Raw genomic sequence first — 18,458 nt, forward strand, 5'->3', positions numbered from 1 at the left:
TCTATACATGAATCTAGATTATATAGATTCATGTATACCATTGACTTATATATTAATAACTTGCCTCTGACATCATTGCTGAACACACTCCAGTCTGGTAGGTGGCGGTAAATGCACCTTAAGTTAGTTGCCATCCACCGATAAAAACAGAAGAAGAAGAAGAGCGAAGACGCTGAGGAGAAGGGGGAGGAGAAGGGAGGAGGAGGAAGGCCAGATTCACTAGCGGGAAAAATGGCGGAAACGTGTTGGTGTGTTTTTAGCAGCCTCGCTTCAAAACATTGATTCCTAGTCATTGTATCATCTGTACCCACAAACGTGAGTATATGACATGAGCACTGCGTCTCACTTTACTGTTAAATCTGACGTACTAACTGTTCTTTAAGAGATTTTGTTGGGGTTCTGATACTTAACGATTCATTTTTGCTAAACGTACAACGCAGAAAAGTTTTAATTCGGAGATTGGTTTATCAGTTGATTTTCTGAAACTCATGTAAGAAAATGTTTTTGTTTTTTTTTTGTTCGTTTTTTTTTTTTACTTTTATGTTATGTATTCTAGAAAAAGGAATATCAAACCAAAAATACAAATTCGTTTATAAAAAGAAGGAAATGCAGCCTTTATTAATGGTAACAATCCCTCCTACTAATCCTCCAGGTGTACCACTGTTGGTGTTATCTAAAGGAAGCAACTGAAGGAGGAATGCAAGATGCAAAGTGGTATGTAATGTTATTACAGTCCATATTTCTTTTTATAAACATTTTACAATGCATAATGTGGGTGTCACATTTTTTTTTCTCCCTTTATACATTTTAGATTTAGTGCAGATTTCCAGCTCTGGACACCAGGATGATGCTGCTCCACAAGAGTCCCTGGCAAGGTCTTTAAAATGCACTAAATGTACCTTAATCTTCAAATCCAAGGTGTACCTCTTCGAGCATCTCAACAAGGTACATCACTTGGACATAGATGCTTCCCTCAGAGAGGCTGGTTTGAGATATGCTGAGAGTAAAAAAGCCCACGCAGAGAACAGCAAAGGTGTGAGAAAGAGTTTTACATGTAGGAACTGTGATTTTAAGACATGCATTCGTGATGTTTGGACAAAGCATGAAACGCAGTGTCCAAAACCTGAAAGCCCCAACTTGACGGAAACTGTGATCATTCCGGACAGCCCTGATCGAGACACGCCGGACAGTTTAGGAGACCAAAACGATGAAGCTGAAGATATTCTTGGATCAAAGGATCTTAGGACATACAAGCGTCCATCACAAACTATCACCAAGTATTTTTCAAAATCATCTAGGAGGAATGACAACCTCAAATTAGACAGTGATGCAATTTTAGTGGATACTACTCCCGATGCTAGCCTCCACTGGAAAAGTAAAGCCACCAAACTATCTGATATCGATTTAGACAGCAAAAAGCCAGGCCATTTGTTGCGATATGAGCATCTTTATCAGGCTAAGGTAGTGGGATCCGGTTCTCTGGAGGAACAAACAAATTTAGCTATTAACGAGATTAACAGGAAAACCAACAATGACAGTTTGAAAGGTCCTAAAATAAAAAAAGCCAAGTTGACACAAGACTCAGTCGAAGAGAATGAAGATACAAGTGGAAAACTTGCAGCCAATGTAGACTTTTCATTTGAAGTCAGCGACGATGATGAGGAAAAGAAGGCTGAGCTTGTTAGCAGAGACCCAGCACGTCCAGACCTTTATTTCTGTAAGCATTGTGACTACAGCAACAGGAGCTTCAGCCTGGTGTCCTCTCACTATCAGAGCGATCACCCTTATGTCAGATGTAATGCTAGCTACATTAAGTGTTCGGCTGATCAGAGCGCGACCTTCCGCTGCCTTGAGTGCCCTGTAGAGTTTCTCAGCACCGTTGACCTCAAGTGGCACTACACAGAAAAACATCCGGAGGCTCCAGATGTGTTCAAGATTAAACTGAATGAGCTCAGCCTGGTGTTTAAATGTTTTACGTGTACATTCACCTGCAAAGAGATGAGGGTCCTGATGAAACACTACAAGGAAAAACATCCAACTTGTGAGGTGGATAATTCTTTGTTATTCTGTCAATATTTAGTGAGTGAATGTCAGGGTCCATCTCAGCAGGAAAGGTGTGAAGAAACATCCAGTCCGGAAAGATCAGCCACGCTTTCCCCCAAGAAGATGGGAACACCATGTAAAGAGGTGGAAATTACACCTTCATGTCAGCCTCCCTCCTCCACAGTATCGGATGCGACCCCGTATAAATGCAGCAAATGCGAATTTGCACATAAGTCGACTGTCGTCATGCAAGTTCATTACCAGAAAAAACACCCAGAGCAAGCTGTTACAATCGATGAAATCAAGCAGTTATCTAAGGAAACAATGCAGAGAACGCCTGAAAGGGAGACTTCACTGAAAGAAACAGCCGAGGTCCATCCAGAGGTAAACGCTTTAGAATCTGTACTCCAAACCATACCAGAGGTTTCCAAAACCCCCGTAGAACTTTTGAAAATCAAGCATGTTAGAGCTCTTGAGGAAGACCTCAAAATAGAGGTGTCACGTCCTAAACCCATAATAAAAACAACCAACAGATCAGAGGATTTGGAAGTGGATGAAAAGGTTTCTTCACAGAAAGCAAAGTACAAACCTGAGCCAGCTCTGCAAAATGTTAGCAAGGTGACCTTACTGGAGGAATCATCAGAAGATTCCAAAAAATCTTTCGACTTTTCCACACCTAAATGTCTAAAGTCGGCAAAAAATGAAAGCAAAGCAAATATGTCACCTTCTAAACCCAACATTGAAGCAACCAAGTCTAAAGCCGAAGGATATGTTTACTGTTCACCCCTGGAAATGCACTACTGTCAGTTTTGCGATTACTCAAATCCCTATATTAGAAGTGTCATCGGTCATCATAATGCAAAACACTCTAATCATGTCCTCTTATCTAAAGCAGACATCATACAGTATAGTGCCAAGGTGATAAATGGTGAGCTTGAAAGGGAAACCATTCAGAACACAGATAATCGCACAAAGAAAAGAGGGAAAAACGAAGCTAAGCTCAAAAAAAATGTCACTAAAAAAAGCGACCCCTATATGAATGCAGAAAAATTATTTTACTGCCATCTGTGCAATTTTGGAAATCCATCTACACAGGGGGTGATCGCTCATCAATACAGGAACCACAGGTACCCATATTCCAGTCACAGTCGTGTTCTTGAATATACAGCCTTGATGCGTGAGAAGATTAAAAAATCAAAGTCGGAGGGAACGAGCCCTGGTGCACAATTACCTCTTCCAATTCTAAATAAAGATGACAAAGAGGCATTTTTCTGCCCTATTTGCAACTATAGAAACAGACAGATAGCTGTAGTAGTAGACCATTACTCCAGAGTACACCACAAAGTTTCTAATAAAATTGCTGACATCCGTCTGTACACAGCAAAGGTTCTCAATAAGCTGCAGAAATCTCCTCTTAAATCAGCTAAAAACCAGGAGCTCCCAGAGAAACCTGAGAGCAAAAACGAAAACAGAGACAAGTCTTTGAAAACTTTAGTGGACTCAGCTCCACCTGTAGAATTAAAGCTTGAAAAGCTAAGGAAGCTTCCTTGTAAATACTGCTCTTTTACCACTCAGTACGTGTTCCTTTTGATGTCACACATGCGGAAAATCCACCGTTCCAAACTCTCGGTCGCAGGAACTCTAAGGCTCTGCTACCGTAAGGGGGCGTTAGAACCTGGCTATCATTGCGAGTGGTGTGTTTTCAGTCACAAAGAAGCGGAGGCAGTTCATAAGCACTACCAGGAACGACATCCAGGCTGCAAGCAGATGAGCCTTGAGGCTTTAAAGGCCCGGTTATATGTTAGTCCAGACGAATCACCTTCACAAGGCAGAACAGGTTTAGAATCGGACCAGGAGATTTCAGAAAAAAACAAGGAGATTCATTCCTGTACAAAATGTTCTTTTAAAAGTAACTCAAAGATCTCTCTTGCAAGCCATTGCAACAAGTTTCATTCTTCGAGTGATAAAAACGACCCCTTAGACCGTCCAAGTGACAAAAAAACAAGTGCAATGAGCCAGTTGGAGGATCTCAATGAAATGCCGGGGTTGTTTGAATCTTTCCAAGTCCCTCTTGAAGATGTTGTTCAAGAAACTTTACCTTCCAGTGTGTTCAAGTGCCCTTTGTGCCCTGCGACGTTTGACCGAAAGCACGGTCTTAGGGTTCACAGTGGTATTAAGCACCTCAAGCTTAAAAACACAGACGAAGCAGACAAACAACCCAAACAAATTGAGGGGCGGGTGCATGTCTACAAGTGTCCATACTGCACCTATATTAACACCAGTTATCAGGGGATTCTCAGTCACTGCCACATGACGCATCCTACCTCCACCTCCAGGGCTGACAGTCTTCAGTTGGATCCAGCGCATTTGCAGGATTTGGAAGACTACAGGAAAAGAGTAAATACTGGTGAGACTTTAAAATTTAGCGGGTACGTTTGTAAAACCTGCTCAAAAATCTGTGCAACGCTGGATAAACTGAAGAGGCACCGTGAACAGGAACACAATGAGGCTCCTAAACCATCATTGGGCCTAAGAATAAAACTAGCTAAGCCCCACAGAAATCCCACTTGCTCCAAGGCTTCTCTCCTTACGAAGAAGGTCTATGTCAGGCTTAGGTGCCAACAGTGTCCTTATGTCTGCAGCACAAACATTAGACTGAGTAAACACATGCATGAGCAGCACAAGGATGATGCTCACAACAGCTGCGTATATAAATGCGAGTTGTGCCCACAGCTCTATACTTATAAGAAGCGGCTTGCAAAGCATTATTTGAGGACACATGGAAGGACTGCGTATCTGAAGTGCTTTGTTCCAGTTTACAAGCCGGGTGCAAAGAAGCAAGATCCATCATCTGAACAGGAAAACAAATCGAAGGACAGCCGGTTTATCTACAGGTGTCCCAGCTGTCCCTATGTGAACACCTCTTACCATGGGACTCTCACTCACAGCCAGATGAAACACCCAAGCATATTTATCAGAGCAGATACGCTGGAAACGGGTGAAATATTTGTTTCTAACATCGTTGGTTGCTCAAAAGGGAAAGAGTCTTATGAAAGAGGGTATCTATGTAAAAGATGTCCAGAAATTCACCCATCCATCAAAAAGCTAAAAATCCACTGTCAAAAGCAGCATGGGGAAGCAGCGGTTTCTGAGCTTCTCTCTGAATCTGATGAGCACAAAGAAGTTGGCGACAGCTCTCAGGTCGCAGACGATGCAGCCGATCCCTTAAAAGCAACGCTGCAGGACTCTGTTCACCTTCAGAAAGAGAAGGGAAAACCAAATGTCTCTGACGAGGTCAATTCTCAAGTCGCTGGATCAAAAGCCAAGCCCAAGAGAAACGCGTTGTATAAGAAAGACTTATTTTACCAGTGCCAGCTGTGTACTTACTCAGCGTTTTCACGCAAAAACCTTCAGGCTCACTACAAAAGTTCTCATAAACTGGATGCTCTAAATACCTACAAGCTGTTGGAGAGATACAACAAACGGAAGAACAACTTCCTCCTGAAATATTTTACATTAAAGACACGGTTCCATACGAAGTGTAAGGAGTGTCCAGACTTGGCATTCGACTCGTCTCAGTCTCTGATTGATCATTACAATAGTTTTCATCACCTATCTGCCAAGACTGACTTTACAGTGTTATCTTTGGGAGCAAGAAAGGGAAGCACAGGGCTGTACCGCTGCAAGTTCTGTAAAATGCGGTTACATGGAATTAGAAACCTCTGCAGACATCTGGATCGCCACCGAGACCAGATGAAGGCCAAGCCCTCAAATAAAAGCATTGCTCTAGAAGGTTCAACGGCAGCTTCCACATCTCCTGAGGTCAGTAAGCCAGCAGTGCTCTTGATCGTTTTGCACCACCTGCAGATTTAAATATGGTTTGATTTTCATGGTTTTATCTCGCAGGCCTCTCAACAAAATGAACAACCGACTGTCAAAGAAGACAGCCAACAAATGGACACTGCTCTTCCTTCCAGTCCTCAACCGTCACCTTCAAAACCCGACACTGATCTCGAAGCTAAAACACAAGAAGACAGATACGCCTGCAAACTTTGCCAGAAGACTTTCATGTCGTTGAAAGGTCTGCGATCACACGAGCAAAGCCATGCCGCCATGGGAGCTATCAAGAAGCTGGACAACATGGCGAACGCAGAGTTTCAACTCAAGTAAGAACAACTCTCTCAGTTCATATGCAATTTCACTGAAGTAATGGTATGAACATAAATGATGCATTTTCTTAGAAATTTACCATTTTGTTTTTTTTTGTGTGTGTGTGTTTTTTTTACTTTCACCAGCATGAAAAAATACCTCTTCCACAAACCGGGGACCGTTAAGCGTTTCCGGTGTCTCTGCTGTCGTTATCGGACGAGTTTCCTGGGTCTTTGGCAAAGTCACTTTCTGAAAAATCATCAAAGTAAGAGAGCTGTTGGTTCAAATATTCCCACCATCAGTTGCATTTGCTTCTGTAAACAATTTGTTGAACTTCAGCTGAACTGGCATTTCTCATCGCCAGTTTTTTGACACACAGTCTTTAAAAGACATACAGCAGCTTAATAAAATGAAACATTTTAGGTTTTTGCGGATTTAAACAAAAATACCTACAGTTGATGCAGTAAATGGGATCTATGGGGACTTCCTGGTTACTATTGTTTTTCCCTTGGTATTAGAAGTAAGATTATGTTTTAAGAAATACATCTTCCAGTTCCAGATCTTTTCTCATCTAAATTCCTAAAGATTGTTCCATATAACCAGAGATTAATTTAAAAAGAAATGCATTTCCTCTCCTCACAGTTGCGTTTTCCTACCATTACGTTATTCATTTGCTGTTATATATTGCCATAATATTAATAGCAGTATGTGACAACTTCACATTCATGTAATTCTGGTAACGGCTAAAAAAAAAAACATGTTTTCAATACCTGCAATCCAGTTTGAAAAGAACTGATTCTGAATCAATTCTTTACATTTGAAGTGATAACTGGCCATAATTGGGATTAAATATTGTCATCTCAACCATTTAATATTTTGTACCGCTGACATTTCATGCATCTGAGTCCAATCATATAATTTTTCTATGTTCTGCTCATAATTAGGGCTGATACAATTAATCAAATTTATTGTGTAAAATCAATTATTGAAATAATTGTCAACTAATTTAGTAATCAATAAATTCTTAACTGGAGTATAGAGACTGTAAAATATACCTTTAGGTGACAGATCAACCAACCCTTGAGCAGCAATTATACCAAAATTGAAAAAGAATAAATAAACATTTTGCATTTAAGATAAAAAACCTTTTTCGTCTGTCAATCTGCTCTTTGCAGAACTCCTGAAGTGAAATCGTTTTAGTTTAACCTGCTTTAATTTTGTAAAAAAGTCTTTTTCAAGGAACCTTTTGTTAACTGATTATTAATTAATTAATCGAAAAGATAATCGACAGATTAATCTATTTGCAAAATAATCGTTAGTTGCAGCCCTAACCCTAATCTACTGTACGGAAAAACTTTTATATAACATCCAGTATAGAGAATACAGTAGAAATGTCCTTCATTGACCCACAGTAGAAAAACTCAGGTTTGTTTGCAAAGAAAAAAAGGTAATAAAAGCGTCAAGACAATTAAAAAAATATCTTAAGATCAAAAATGTGAAATTATACTGTATAGCAAAGACCAAAAAACACTAGTAAAGAAATTAGTATAGACACATATCACAGCATACATGTAGGAAAACACTTAAAGAGCAGGAAAAACCTGGCAGGTGCATTGATGCACAAAACAACTTACCGTAGTAAACTGATAATAAAATAGAATCTATCGGCAGATAGTCAGTTTCAGTCAGTTTTCAAAAGTCTATTGGTCCAAACGGGTATCGGCGCCGCTGCTGGAGGGAGGGGAGTATAACAGAAAGTTTGGGAAGTTAAGTATAGCAAAAGATTTTAGTATTTATTTCTTACATTTATGGTCAAATTTCAAGAAACATTCAAACTGTTGTAGAAATAAAGCTTACCTTCCATAAAATCAAGATAGGAAGGGACTAAACGGCTGTGCATGTGTTGAGCCATTAGAAGAAGATTTTTCTCTCTTTAACTGTCGAGTAATGGAAATATTTGTTGCCCTTTTTTCAATAAAACAGTCTTGAAATTGAAAAAGGGAAATTTCTTTCCCTTTCGGAATTAATACATTTTATCTTTAATTTGAAATTAATCAGCGATTTGTTTTTCTGCTGATATTTGGTAAAGATAAACATGAGTTGCTAAATTAAATGTATAATTTTAAAGTCAGCTGCTGAGCTTTTGTTGGGCAAATATTAACAGATTATAGAGTAATATTTTGTTTTCAACCGACTATGTGTTGCTCTTCCTGATCAGATTTCTCTAAATAGCAGAAAGTGATTGAAGAATTTTTAGGATAGATTTAATGTTTGGCTGCAACGATCTTAAAGACACATAATTGAGATATTGTTCAATAGAAGCTGTGTTGCACGTTGTGCTCTCTAGTGTTTCTTTCCATCATAATGATGAGCTATAGTGTTGCTCTTATGGATATTTGTTGCTAATCTAATGGGCTGAAACTATTCCCAGCAGACGAAGTGTAAATGGAAGCTACTTTAAACCAAAAACTGTACCAGGAACTGCTCCTGTGATACTGCTGCTGATGACCATGCAGTTGGCTCATATACTGCAGCTCAATTGTAATATCCAACCTTTCCATTTTCCATTTCCTGTGGCGACTTTCTCAGACATTATTGAGAAAGAAATCATGAAGAGCAACGATAAAGAGGAGAAGAGCTCTGAAAGTCCAGGCAAGGAGGTTCTAGGTTCATCTGAGAAAATCAACAGCTTCCCGGAAGTCAATGAAGAACCAGAGGATGTTGAAGGTAGGTTGTTCACCTCATCTTTAAACATAACACGCTGTATTTAGGGGGAATGTGATGTGCTAAGCGAAATGCCGTAATCTGACAGAATCCACAGAAATGTACTCGGAGCCCCCAGACGTGCAGCGGCAGTTGACCCACTACAGCTTGATGGCGCATAATGTGGACAGAGTCAACATGAATTTGCATGAAGTCGGTTTGTCCGACAGTCTTCTTCAGTGCGAGATGTGCAACTTCAACACTGCTCACCTTTCAAGCATCCGGCGCCATTACTCCAACCGGCACGGAAAGAAAATCCTCAGGTGCAAAGACTGCGACTTCTTCACTGGTATGAGGTAAGGTGCCACAATATAAGGCGTCTCCATTGGTTATATGTAGGCCTGGACAAAAAAAAATTTATTCACTGATTTAATTTGAATGTTTTGTTGAGGGCGATGTAAAGAAAAAACAACAAATAGATTTTATTTTTTGTATAATGCCGCTCCCCAGATGCGTTGTAGCTGTAGTATTACTCGCTTGGTGCAGATCGGCGGGCGACATCATGGCTACCGGTGAGAGTTTAAAGTTAGTTCTGAAAAAATGAATAAAATCATCCGTTGCTTAGAACTGGTTTGGGTTTACTGTGACAGATGTGGTTGAAGAAACCCCACGCTGCAACATTTGCCCAAAGGCAGTTGCAGATAAAGGTGGTAGCACCACAAACCTTTTTCAGCATCTTAAACTGAGGCATCACGCGCAATATGAAAAATGCCATTCTCTGCGGGACGGACAACCCTGAACAAAGCAACAAACCTCAACTGGAAGCCTAGGCTGCAGGGTGATGAAAACAAACATACCAAACATCAACATGACATGTTTGTGGAAGCTAGGGTATATGGCAATACGGTTAGCATTAGCTATAAGGATGGGACTTTTCTGATGGTAAAAAAACGGACTTTATGTGGCAATTTTCTCATCATGGAATGTTTTTATTACCAATATGCTGGATTACTTTTTATCTGTAGACCCTTATGGACATACGAAATATAAAGATCTAAGAAGATATAAGATTGTATTTATAATACAGCCTCAGGATCGCTTCAAAGGTAGGAAGTCAGAGCTTTGTTTTAGAAGTTCTGATTTAATACGCCGTTATATCTTTGTTCATTGTGCCCACTGTGTCCATAAAATGAACTCGGTGGTTGAATTGTGGAGAATCTAAGTTTTCTAAGTATATATATATTATATCTCTATATTGGTTGAAAGTTTAACCGGTGTTATTTATCAAGCGTACAGCTGTTTTGAAAGAAAATATGCACATCAGAGCATCAGCGATATGGTGGATGTTAAGAAGTTTTAATAAGAAGGGGGAAAATCGGGAAAAAATTGTTATTTGAATTAAAATGTAAAATATCTTGAGATTTTATTTTTAGGCTATATCGTCCAGCCCTAGTTATATGAAATATCTTGACTCTGATCAAGCTTGTTAGAAATATTATCGTATCTGTAACATTTCACTTCTGTAAATTACATTTAATAATTTTCATGTGCCTCATTTTAAAAGAAAAACCATGGAAATGCACTTGGAAACGGGCCATTCCACCTGCCAGTCCAAACCGACTCATCTGAAGGACCTCCGCTGCCCGCTCTGCCTGTACCAGACCAAAAACAAGAACAATATGATCGATCACATCGTCCTGCATCGAGGTGGGTCAAGCTCTCTGCACATTCAGTGTTCCGCCCTCTGACGCACCGTGTTCAGCCCCTGGCTTGATTGTTTTTATTTTATTATTTCAGAGGAGCGTGTCATGCCCATAGAGGTGCGACGCCCAAAACTATCCCGCTACCTACAAGGCCTCATCTTCCGCTGTCACAAGTGCACTTTCACCAGCGGCAGTGCTGAAAGCCTGCGCTTACACATGACGAGGCACAATGACGTCAAACCTTACAAGTGTCGACTCTGCTACTTCGACTGCCCTCGGCTCGCAGACTTGGAGGCACACCTGAGCGATAAGCATCAGGTGAGTAATTGCTTCTAAAGACTGGGCATCACTGACATTCCTGTGGGTGTAAGCAAGCTTTTCACTTTGGAAGAATAAGCTACTGTTGGACAGCTTTTAGTCCAGTCACTGAAGCTCAGGTCAGTTTGAATAAAACCGGTTTTAACCACAACAAATAAAAACATACAGCCTTTTAAGGAATCTTTGTCCAAGTGCGATTAGAATAGATTTATTATAAAAGCTCTGAAAGAGTTCAGTAGTTGTGACTTTATTTCCCATATATATGTTTCACATGCTCTCTGCTCCTGAAACAACTCCTCTCCTAATAATCAGACATTTTCTTCTCTACTGAAATAAAATTACCTAAAAGTTCCATCAAAAAATCCAGAACTTTCGCATTTGTACTTAAAAAAATAGATTAAAAAAATAAGGAAAAATTCTGTTTTTTTGTCTGTAAATATTTAAGTAATGCCTTGAAAACCAGTCTGTTTGTAAATGTTGCATTTATCCAGATTCACTGCTTCTGTTCCTTTAAATGTATTACTGCTGGATCTCTTCTTGCTTTCTGTTCTGATAAAGTAAACTGAAATCATTCATTCTGTACTTCCCAACTGTGGTTTTCTGTTTCTTTCCTCTGAGATTTTCCTCTTTTTCTTACAAACCTGTTAGACACTTTGCTTCTTGTGTTCGCTGCTTCTTAGCCAGTTTCAAAATAATTGGTGAGAGCAGTAGTGTTAATTTGAAACACTATAACTGGAGCTCACTGGAAGTACTAATGTGCATTATGAGGATATGAGCACATCATTAAGATTAACATGAGGGAGAATCAATAGATAAGATCATCTCCCCAGATAAAAGAAAATCATCCACCATACCTTTAATTTCAGTTTGAATTGTTCCTTCAACTCTGGAAAAGTAGGCTGTGTCCGACTATGCGCCCTAACCCCTCTGTCACTTTTTACAGCCGGGACTATATAGTTGACTTTAAACTTGAACTCAGTTAATTGACCGTACAGACAGATGATCACTACTTTTTGCTCTCTGTTTGCTCCTCGCACGATGCCTGCACCATCTTTGTTCTCTCTCACCCTGTAAACCAATCACATGATGCTCTGCGATGAGTGGGCTTGCAAAGCACTCTGGGATATATCTGCACGTCTAGTGAGCATCATCATAAAGTACTTTTCACTGTGCATTGTGAGATATTTTGTGTCCACTTCTTTTTTATCCACTAGACGTTCAGACATTCCTATAAAATGGTGTAACCAGGATTCATATTTGAACACAGCCTTAGTCTAAATTTCTTTGTAGCACAAAATTTGCATTCATTGAGGAAAATTATCTTATTCTAGTATTTTCTAAATGTGGGTAAGTCCAGAAAAAGAGAACAGAATGGGGGGAAAAATACACACCCTACCTGATTTCCAGGCTTAGTCCGTAGGTTACCATCCATACCTTTCTCCATCCTTCCATCCACTGGTCTGTCCATCTTTTCGTCAATTCTTCCAATCATTTTATTCTCTCGTTTGTCTCTCTGAGGCATCTTTCCAATTTGATCTATCCTTATGATTATGTGCATATCTGTTCGTCTATCCATGCTCTGTTTTTCTGTCCATGCTGGAGATAAGTCATTTTTTTTTTCTATTTTTTTGCAGGTTTTGAGAAACCATGAGCTTGTGGGACAAGTGAGCCTGGATCAGCTGGAGGCAAAGATGGGCATTGGTCCAGAGGATGATGAGGACTACAAGTGTGACAATGGAGAGCTGGAAACTGAAGAAATTAATGCTGACCAGGATTCTTTACAAACTGACAACGTCTCAGAATGTTCCTCCACAAAGATACTTCGACTAAAAGACGTACAAGAGACTCAAGAGCTGCATGAGGGGGAAAGAGTACCTGCAAACAGTTTTGTATTAGACTCTACGCAGGACGTTACTCAGCAAATCACCACTGTGGTGAAGAGACATGAGCAGGATTTACAAACACAAGGACAAGATGTACCTTTGCATCACTCTGTAAAAGAACACTATGAAAGAAACACTGATTCAAATGCTGAGGAACAAAATAATGCAGAAATCAAACATGGCAGTGACAGTTTAGCAGAGAAAGAACAGACTTGTACAAACCAAACCACTCTGGCAGAGAGTCAGAAAGAAGCGGCTGCAGAGGGGAGTTCAACGTCTCTCAGCATGGGAGCTATCCAGGCCGAAGGGGAGCATTTTACAGCAAAGAGCATTGAGGCAATTGTACGGGACGACCTGGTGAGAAATGTCCTGGTACTGGGTGAAGATGGGAGCAAGTGCAAATCACACGGGAAGCCAAATCCAGAGGAGAGCTTCAAAGTTGGCCCAGAAACTGTGGCTAATTGTGTTGATAATGAGAAAAACGATAAGCTATTGTCAATTAAAGATGGCAGCATCTCTTTGGCTCCAAACCTAAAACATCAAGGCAACAATGACGCTAATCCAACCGCACCACAGACCAATCCTGGACAGGAAAACAAATCAAAGCTTCGAGAGGGTTTCAGATTTGAGCCACATTTGCTGACACTTCCACCCAACTGTAAGCGACTTAGGTTGGGGCATAGGGAGAGCTGGACCAGATTGTTAGAAAGCCGTAAACAGGAAGAAAAACAGAGTCCAAAACTAACCAAGGATGAAACTGAACCAAATGGAGAAGAAAGTATATTTAAGAAATGTGTGGAGGAGGATCAGCTCCATCTGGAGCAGTTTGAGGAGGAAGAGGAGCCTGACCATCTGGAGCTGAAGCTGGAAGAAGACGTCGAATTCAACAACGAGGACGAGGAGGAGGGCAAGATTCTGGATACTCCACAAGCCCATGATGGTAAGATTATTATTACAATCATCTAGCAACACATGCAAATCTTTGTTTCTCAGATTAATTGGAGAAAATGTGGTGAACTAATTTATGTTGCATCAATGCTACAACCAGGGATATCACACCTGTGCTAGAGTGGTTTCTAAGAATCTGGGGAAGGACACTGAGGGTCTCCAGTCCAATGGAGACGAGACGCCATTGGGATTTAATATATCAAACATTGGGAGGTGTTTTTCTGTACAGAAAGCTGTGCATTTAGTTCTTTGCCATCTCGTTCAATTATTTTTATTGTCTTGGTAACAACAATCGGGAGAAATCATGAACATAAAATGTTTTTTTTTTCATATTGACATTTCCAAAGTTGTTGTTTTTAAATGTTCTTTATAAATTTAAACTGCACCTTGAAAGAGAAACCTTCCTGCAGTTTCTCTGTGTTCAGCCTGTGCACTCAAAGCATGAGCTGGGCGCTGTCATATAAATCAACAGTTCATATCCTTTCTTTGTGTGAAAAGACGGGGTTTTCCGCAGGTCATTATAAATCATTAAAGGTTTTTAAATTAAGGGATAAATTGGCATTATAATTCATTAAATGGGATTATCGTGGCATTTAAATGCTTTATTTAAAAATAAAAACAAAGTTTACAAAAACAATTTTGTTATATATATATTATATTGCGAGATATTTGCACGGCACTGCTTCCGGTTGATCGTAAAGCCGTATGTTCGGAAAAGAAGCTTGAGGAGGAGAAAAAGCTAGACAACGGGGAAAATGCAAATTTCAACAAAAGTGGCAGGAAAACGAGGAATTCGGGACATGGCTGCAGCCTGTCGACAATAAAGATGGCAAAAGATTTTGCTGAGTTATACAGATCACTTTATTAAAGCTGACAGGGGACACTTGTGAAGTGAAATCCATTCCAGGTGACTACCCCCTGAACCTCATCAACATAATGCCAAGAGTGTAATCAAAGCAAAAGGTGGCTACTTTAATGAACCTAGAACATAAGACAGATTTTCAGTTGTTTCACACTTTTTTGTTAAGTATATAATTCCACATGTTTGAATTTATAGTTTTGATACCCTCAGTGTGAATCTACAATTTTCAATCATGAAAATAAAGAAAACACTTTGAATGCGAAGGTGTGTCCAAACTTTTGGTCTGTACTGGTATGCATGTATGTAGGGCTGCAACAACGAATCGATAAAATCGATAAAAGTCGACTTTTAAAAGCGTTGGCAACGAATTTCATCATCGATTAGTTGTGTCGCGCGATTAATGCGTCATCCGCCGCCGCCGTCATCACATCCACTTAACTGAAACGGGGGAAGAAAAAAAAAATACGGCAGAGCGAGGCAGCGCCGCAGGTGCTGTGTTGCCAACTCAGCGACTTTTCAGACCCCTCCAGCGACTATTTTTCAAAAAAGCGACTAGCGACAAATCTGGCGACTTTTTACGGTGTCACTGGCGGCTTTTGGAGACTCTTACGTGAAAGCATGTATCGTTCCTACTCTGCCGTGGGGCGCCTCCCCCATCCCAACCCCGTTCTCCCGCTCCCGCAGGAGTCCCTCTCAGCGCTGCAGTCAGAGGATGTTCACCCTCAGCGTCCAGACTGCAAATGAAGCGCATGCGCCGGGATTGACGGCGCAAATTGATCACAATAATTAAAATAGCCTGCGCTTTGTACAGTGAAAAAAGTCGTAACAGGCAACTTTTGTCAAAACAAATTAACATGGCACGGAACCACGGTTTGTTTGTTTGTTTGTTTCGTTTTAAAGTGGGGAAACGTAACGTTAGTTTCTCAGGTAGCTCATCTGATGCTTTCCTTACCTTGTTAGTAGGTTACAGACAGTGATAAGGTTGGCTACTTATTTTACTTTTAATTTCATTTGAATTAGCTTAAGCAGCGTTTGTATTTACTTTATAAATAAATTAACTTGCAAATTATGAGGGCAAGGCTTTTAAAGTTTAAATCTTCTGGCAAAGATAAAGTAAAGAAGATCCTGCAATTTATGGAAGTAAAACAGAATAAAATCCAGCAAGATCAGAAATATGTCAATTAATTATATGCCACATTCCCATGTAAATATCTGTCTTTGGAGGATGTGTTTTTTAGCACCCCTAGTTCTCTCATTTTTATTCCAAATACAATTTATAATTTGAATCACAGGGCTATTTTTATCTCTATGGTTCAGTATTTTCTCAAGCAGCAACTTTAACTGCTATACTTTCCTGTCTTAAAAGGCAGAACTCTTCTAGTCTAAAAAAAACTCATTTGTTGGAATGGGGGGGCCTATTGTTTGAACCCCTTAGGGGCTTTTAAAAACAAAAATGTCTTTTTATGCACTTTATGAAACAAAGTACCCTATATTTTGTGGATGTACAGCTACATTTCTCATGTAAGTTTGCGTAGTTTTAACACAAACATTTATTTTTCATATTGCACCAGTACAGTTAATGAGCAACCTGTACTTGTGTGCTTGTTTGTTCTGTCTAAAATGTTTATTTTGGAATAAAGAGGTTAATATAAAAAATATTTTTTGTCCGATTCATCGATTAATCGAAATAATAATCGTCCGATTCATCGATTTTTAAAATAATCGTTAGTTGCAGCCCTACATGTATGTATGTATGTATATATATATATATATTAGGGGTGGAACGGTTCACAAAATCCACGGTTCGATTCATGGTTTAGTGGTCACGGTTTTCGGTTCGGTTCGATTCGGTATATGTTGATTGTTACACCAAAATCCCATAAAAATGTATGAAATTAATGAAAAAAATCCCCCAAAAAATAATGGATTGTAATTATTTAAATGATCCACGGAAACCCTGGATCATTTCCGTATGTTTTGCTGCTTTGAATTTAATCATCTGGCGCATGCTCTCTACCATCTCCAAAGGACTCAGAGGGGAGCGAACGGGAGCCACAGTGGAGGCTGTAGGCTTTGCTTTGAGCAGCCGGTCTGGAGCATGACATGTTGCTGTTAGCATAAACAAAACGTGTTGCACAATGCTTGCACACTGTTGCACTTTTATCCACAACTTTCTTTCCGCCGTCATCATAGGTCACTCTAAATGCAAAGCGGTCCAATACAGCAGACCTATAAAGTGCTGCTGGCGCGTCTTCCAACTCCTGTTCTTTCCCACTCGCCATACCCACACAATTCTCCACAACAACTGACTTTTTTCCCTGCTACACCTGGCTAAGCTGCTTCGCTTCTTCTTCTTCTTATTTACTACTGGTGGTTGGCTTTGGTCGCAGTACCGCCACCTTCTGCTCTGGACTGTAAACACTTCGCCTATGAGAAAAAGGAGCAACGCATGAACCGAACGAAACACACACGAATCGAACCGAGACATAATATAATATATATATGTATATATATATATATATATATATATATATATATATAGTCTATTAAATGTGTGCAAGAGCATTTCTCCTCTTGTACACTGTTTAAAAGTTGCTGTTTTCATCGCCCATGCAAGCTTACTCCAAAAGAAGATTGGCAATTTTTCTATGTATGTCAGACTCACCACTGTTAAGTGAAAATGGGGACGAGCACGTAGGACGGCCTTATGTAAACATATCACCAGAATGATTGACAGTTAGGAGGACCACTTATTTTGATGATCCACCCGGAAAAAGAACAGCCGCCACTATACCTTTAATTTGTTTTGGTAAAAAGCTTTGCTTTTATTTTGTAGGTGTGCTTGACATGGACGGAGCTGCTGAGCCTCTACATGAGAAGCTGTTCACTTGTGAGCTCTGTGGACGAAACCTCATGAACATCACTGAACTGAATCGCCACATCATGCGTCACGGAGTTTAACTCTTTCCTTCGGGTTGACGTCTGAGGCACTTCCCGCTGTTAGATAATTGAAGTATTAAAGGTTATATTCTTTTCACTTTGTCCATCCTCTGTCTTTTAATGTTACAAATAGATAATTTCATTTGTCTTTTTTTAGTCCTTTTTTAGTAAGTGTTTTATAAAACTGTTTTACATGAATACATAAAGAAAATGAAACTTCAAACAGGATGATCAGTGAAGCTTATGCGATCTGACTTTAAAGGTTTAAGTTAGTTTCCTTTTGTTTAAAAATTTTTCTGTCCTTTTCTATTTTAACTGCAGTGCAGTAAAAAAAGGTGTTATCTTATGCTGCTGCTGTAAAATAAGCGACCCTTACACTGTGAACCATGCTTTCTGTTTTCTACTTTAAATACTCAATTTCTAAATTTCACTGAGAGCTTCTGTTTAGGTTTAAACCTGTTATTAATTACATTCAAGTTAGTGCCATCATTGGCTTTGCAATGTAAACAAATAAAAAAGAAAGTGGCTGCTGGATTCTTTTTTTCTTTTAAGTTAGTTTGGCTCTTTTCTTCATTGAATATAAAAATAAAAACTTTTGCCCTCTTTTTTGTGTCATTCTTAGTTTGTTGTCCCCATAAAAACAATGTTCATGTCCCCCTGGTAAATTTGGTCTAAAACCACCACTGCCAAATCACTCTTTAGACTCTTTAAACCAGGAATCCCCCCCCCCCCAAAAAAAAAAAAGACCATGCAATGTTTTGCCACTCTAAACGAGGTTTATTAGCTGGACTGAAATTTGAAAAAGGTTCTTTGGATTTTTAGAGTTTGCAGACCTCTGGCCGAGACATTAATGCAAATAGGCTTTAAAGCACAGGGACATCAAGGTCCTTAAAGCACTTTTGTCAATAT

At 39.6% G+C, this 18,458-nt stretch overlaps 1 protein-coding gene across 1 annotated transcript; it reads left to right on the top strand.

Annotated features, from left to right (window-relative positions):
• The first annotated feature begins 184 nt into the window (after window positions 1–184).
• On the top strand, window positions 185–18,146 carry LOC107085196 (zinc finger protein 462-like). Its single transcript, XM_015375401.1, has 11 exons — window positions 185–315; window positions 653–714; window positions 812–5,865; window positions 5,950–6,209; window positions 6,339–6,457; window positions 8,782–8,919; window positions 9,005–9,251; window positions 10,460–10,602; window positions 10,693–10,916; window positions 12,551–13,739; window positions 17,446–18,146. Exons 2-11 carry the CDS (start codon window positions 705–707, stop codon window positions 17,568–17,570), a joined length of 7,509 nt encoding a protein of 2,502 aa, XP_015230887.1. The 5' UTR covers window positions 185–315; window positions 653–704; the 3' UTR covers window positions 17,571–18,146.
• Window positions 18,147–18,458: the final 312 nt, after the last annotated feature.

The sequence above is a fragment of the Cyprinodon variegatus genome, unplaced genomic scaffold (assembly GCF_000732505.1).
Source record: "Cyprinodon variegatus isolate N-32 unplaced genomic scaffold, C_variegatus-1.0 Scaffold118, whole genome shotgun sequence".
In the NCBI taxonomy this organism is placed as follows: domain Eukaryota; kingdom Metazoa; phylum Chordata; class Actinopteri; order Cyprinodontiformes; family Cyprinodontidae; genus Cyprinodon; species Cyprinodon variegatus.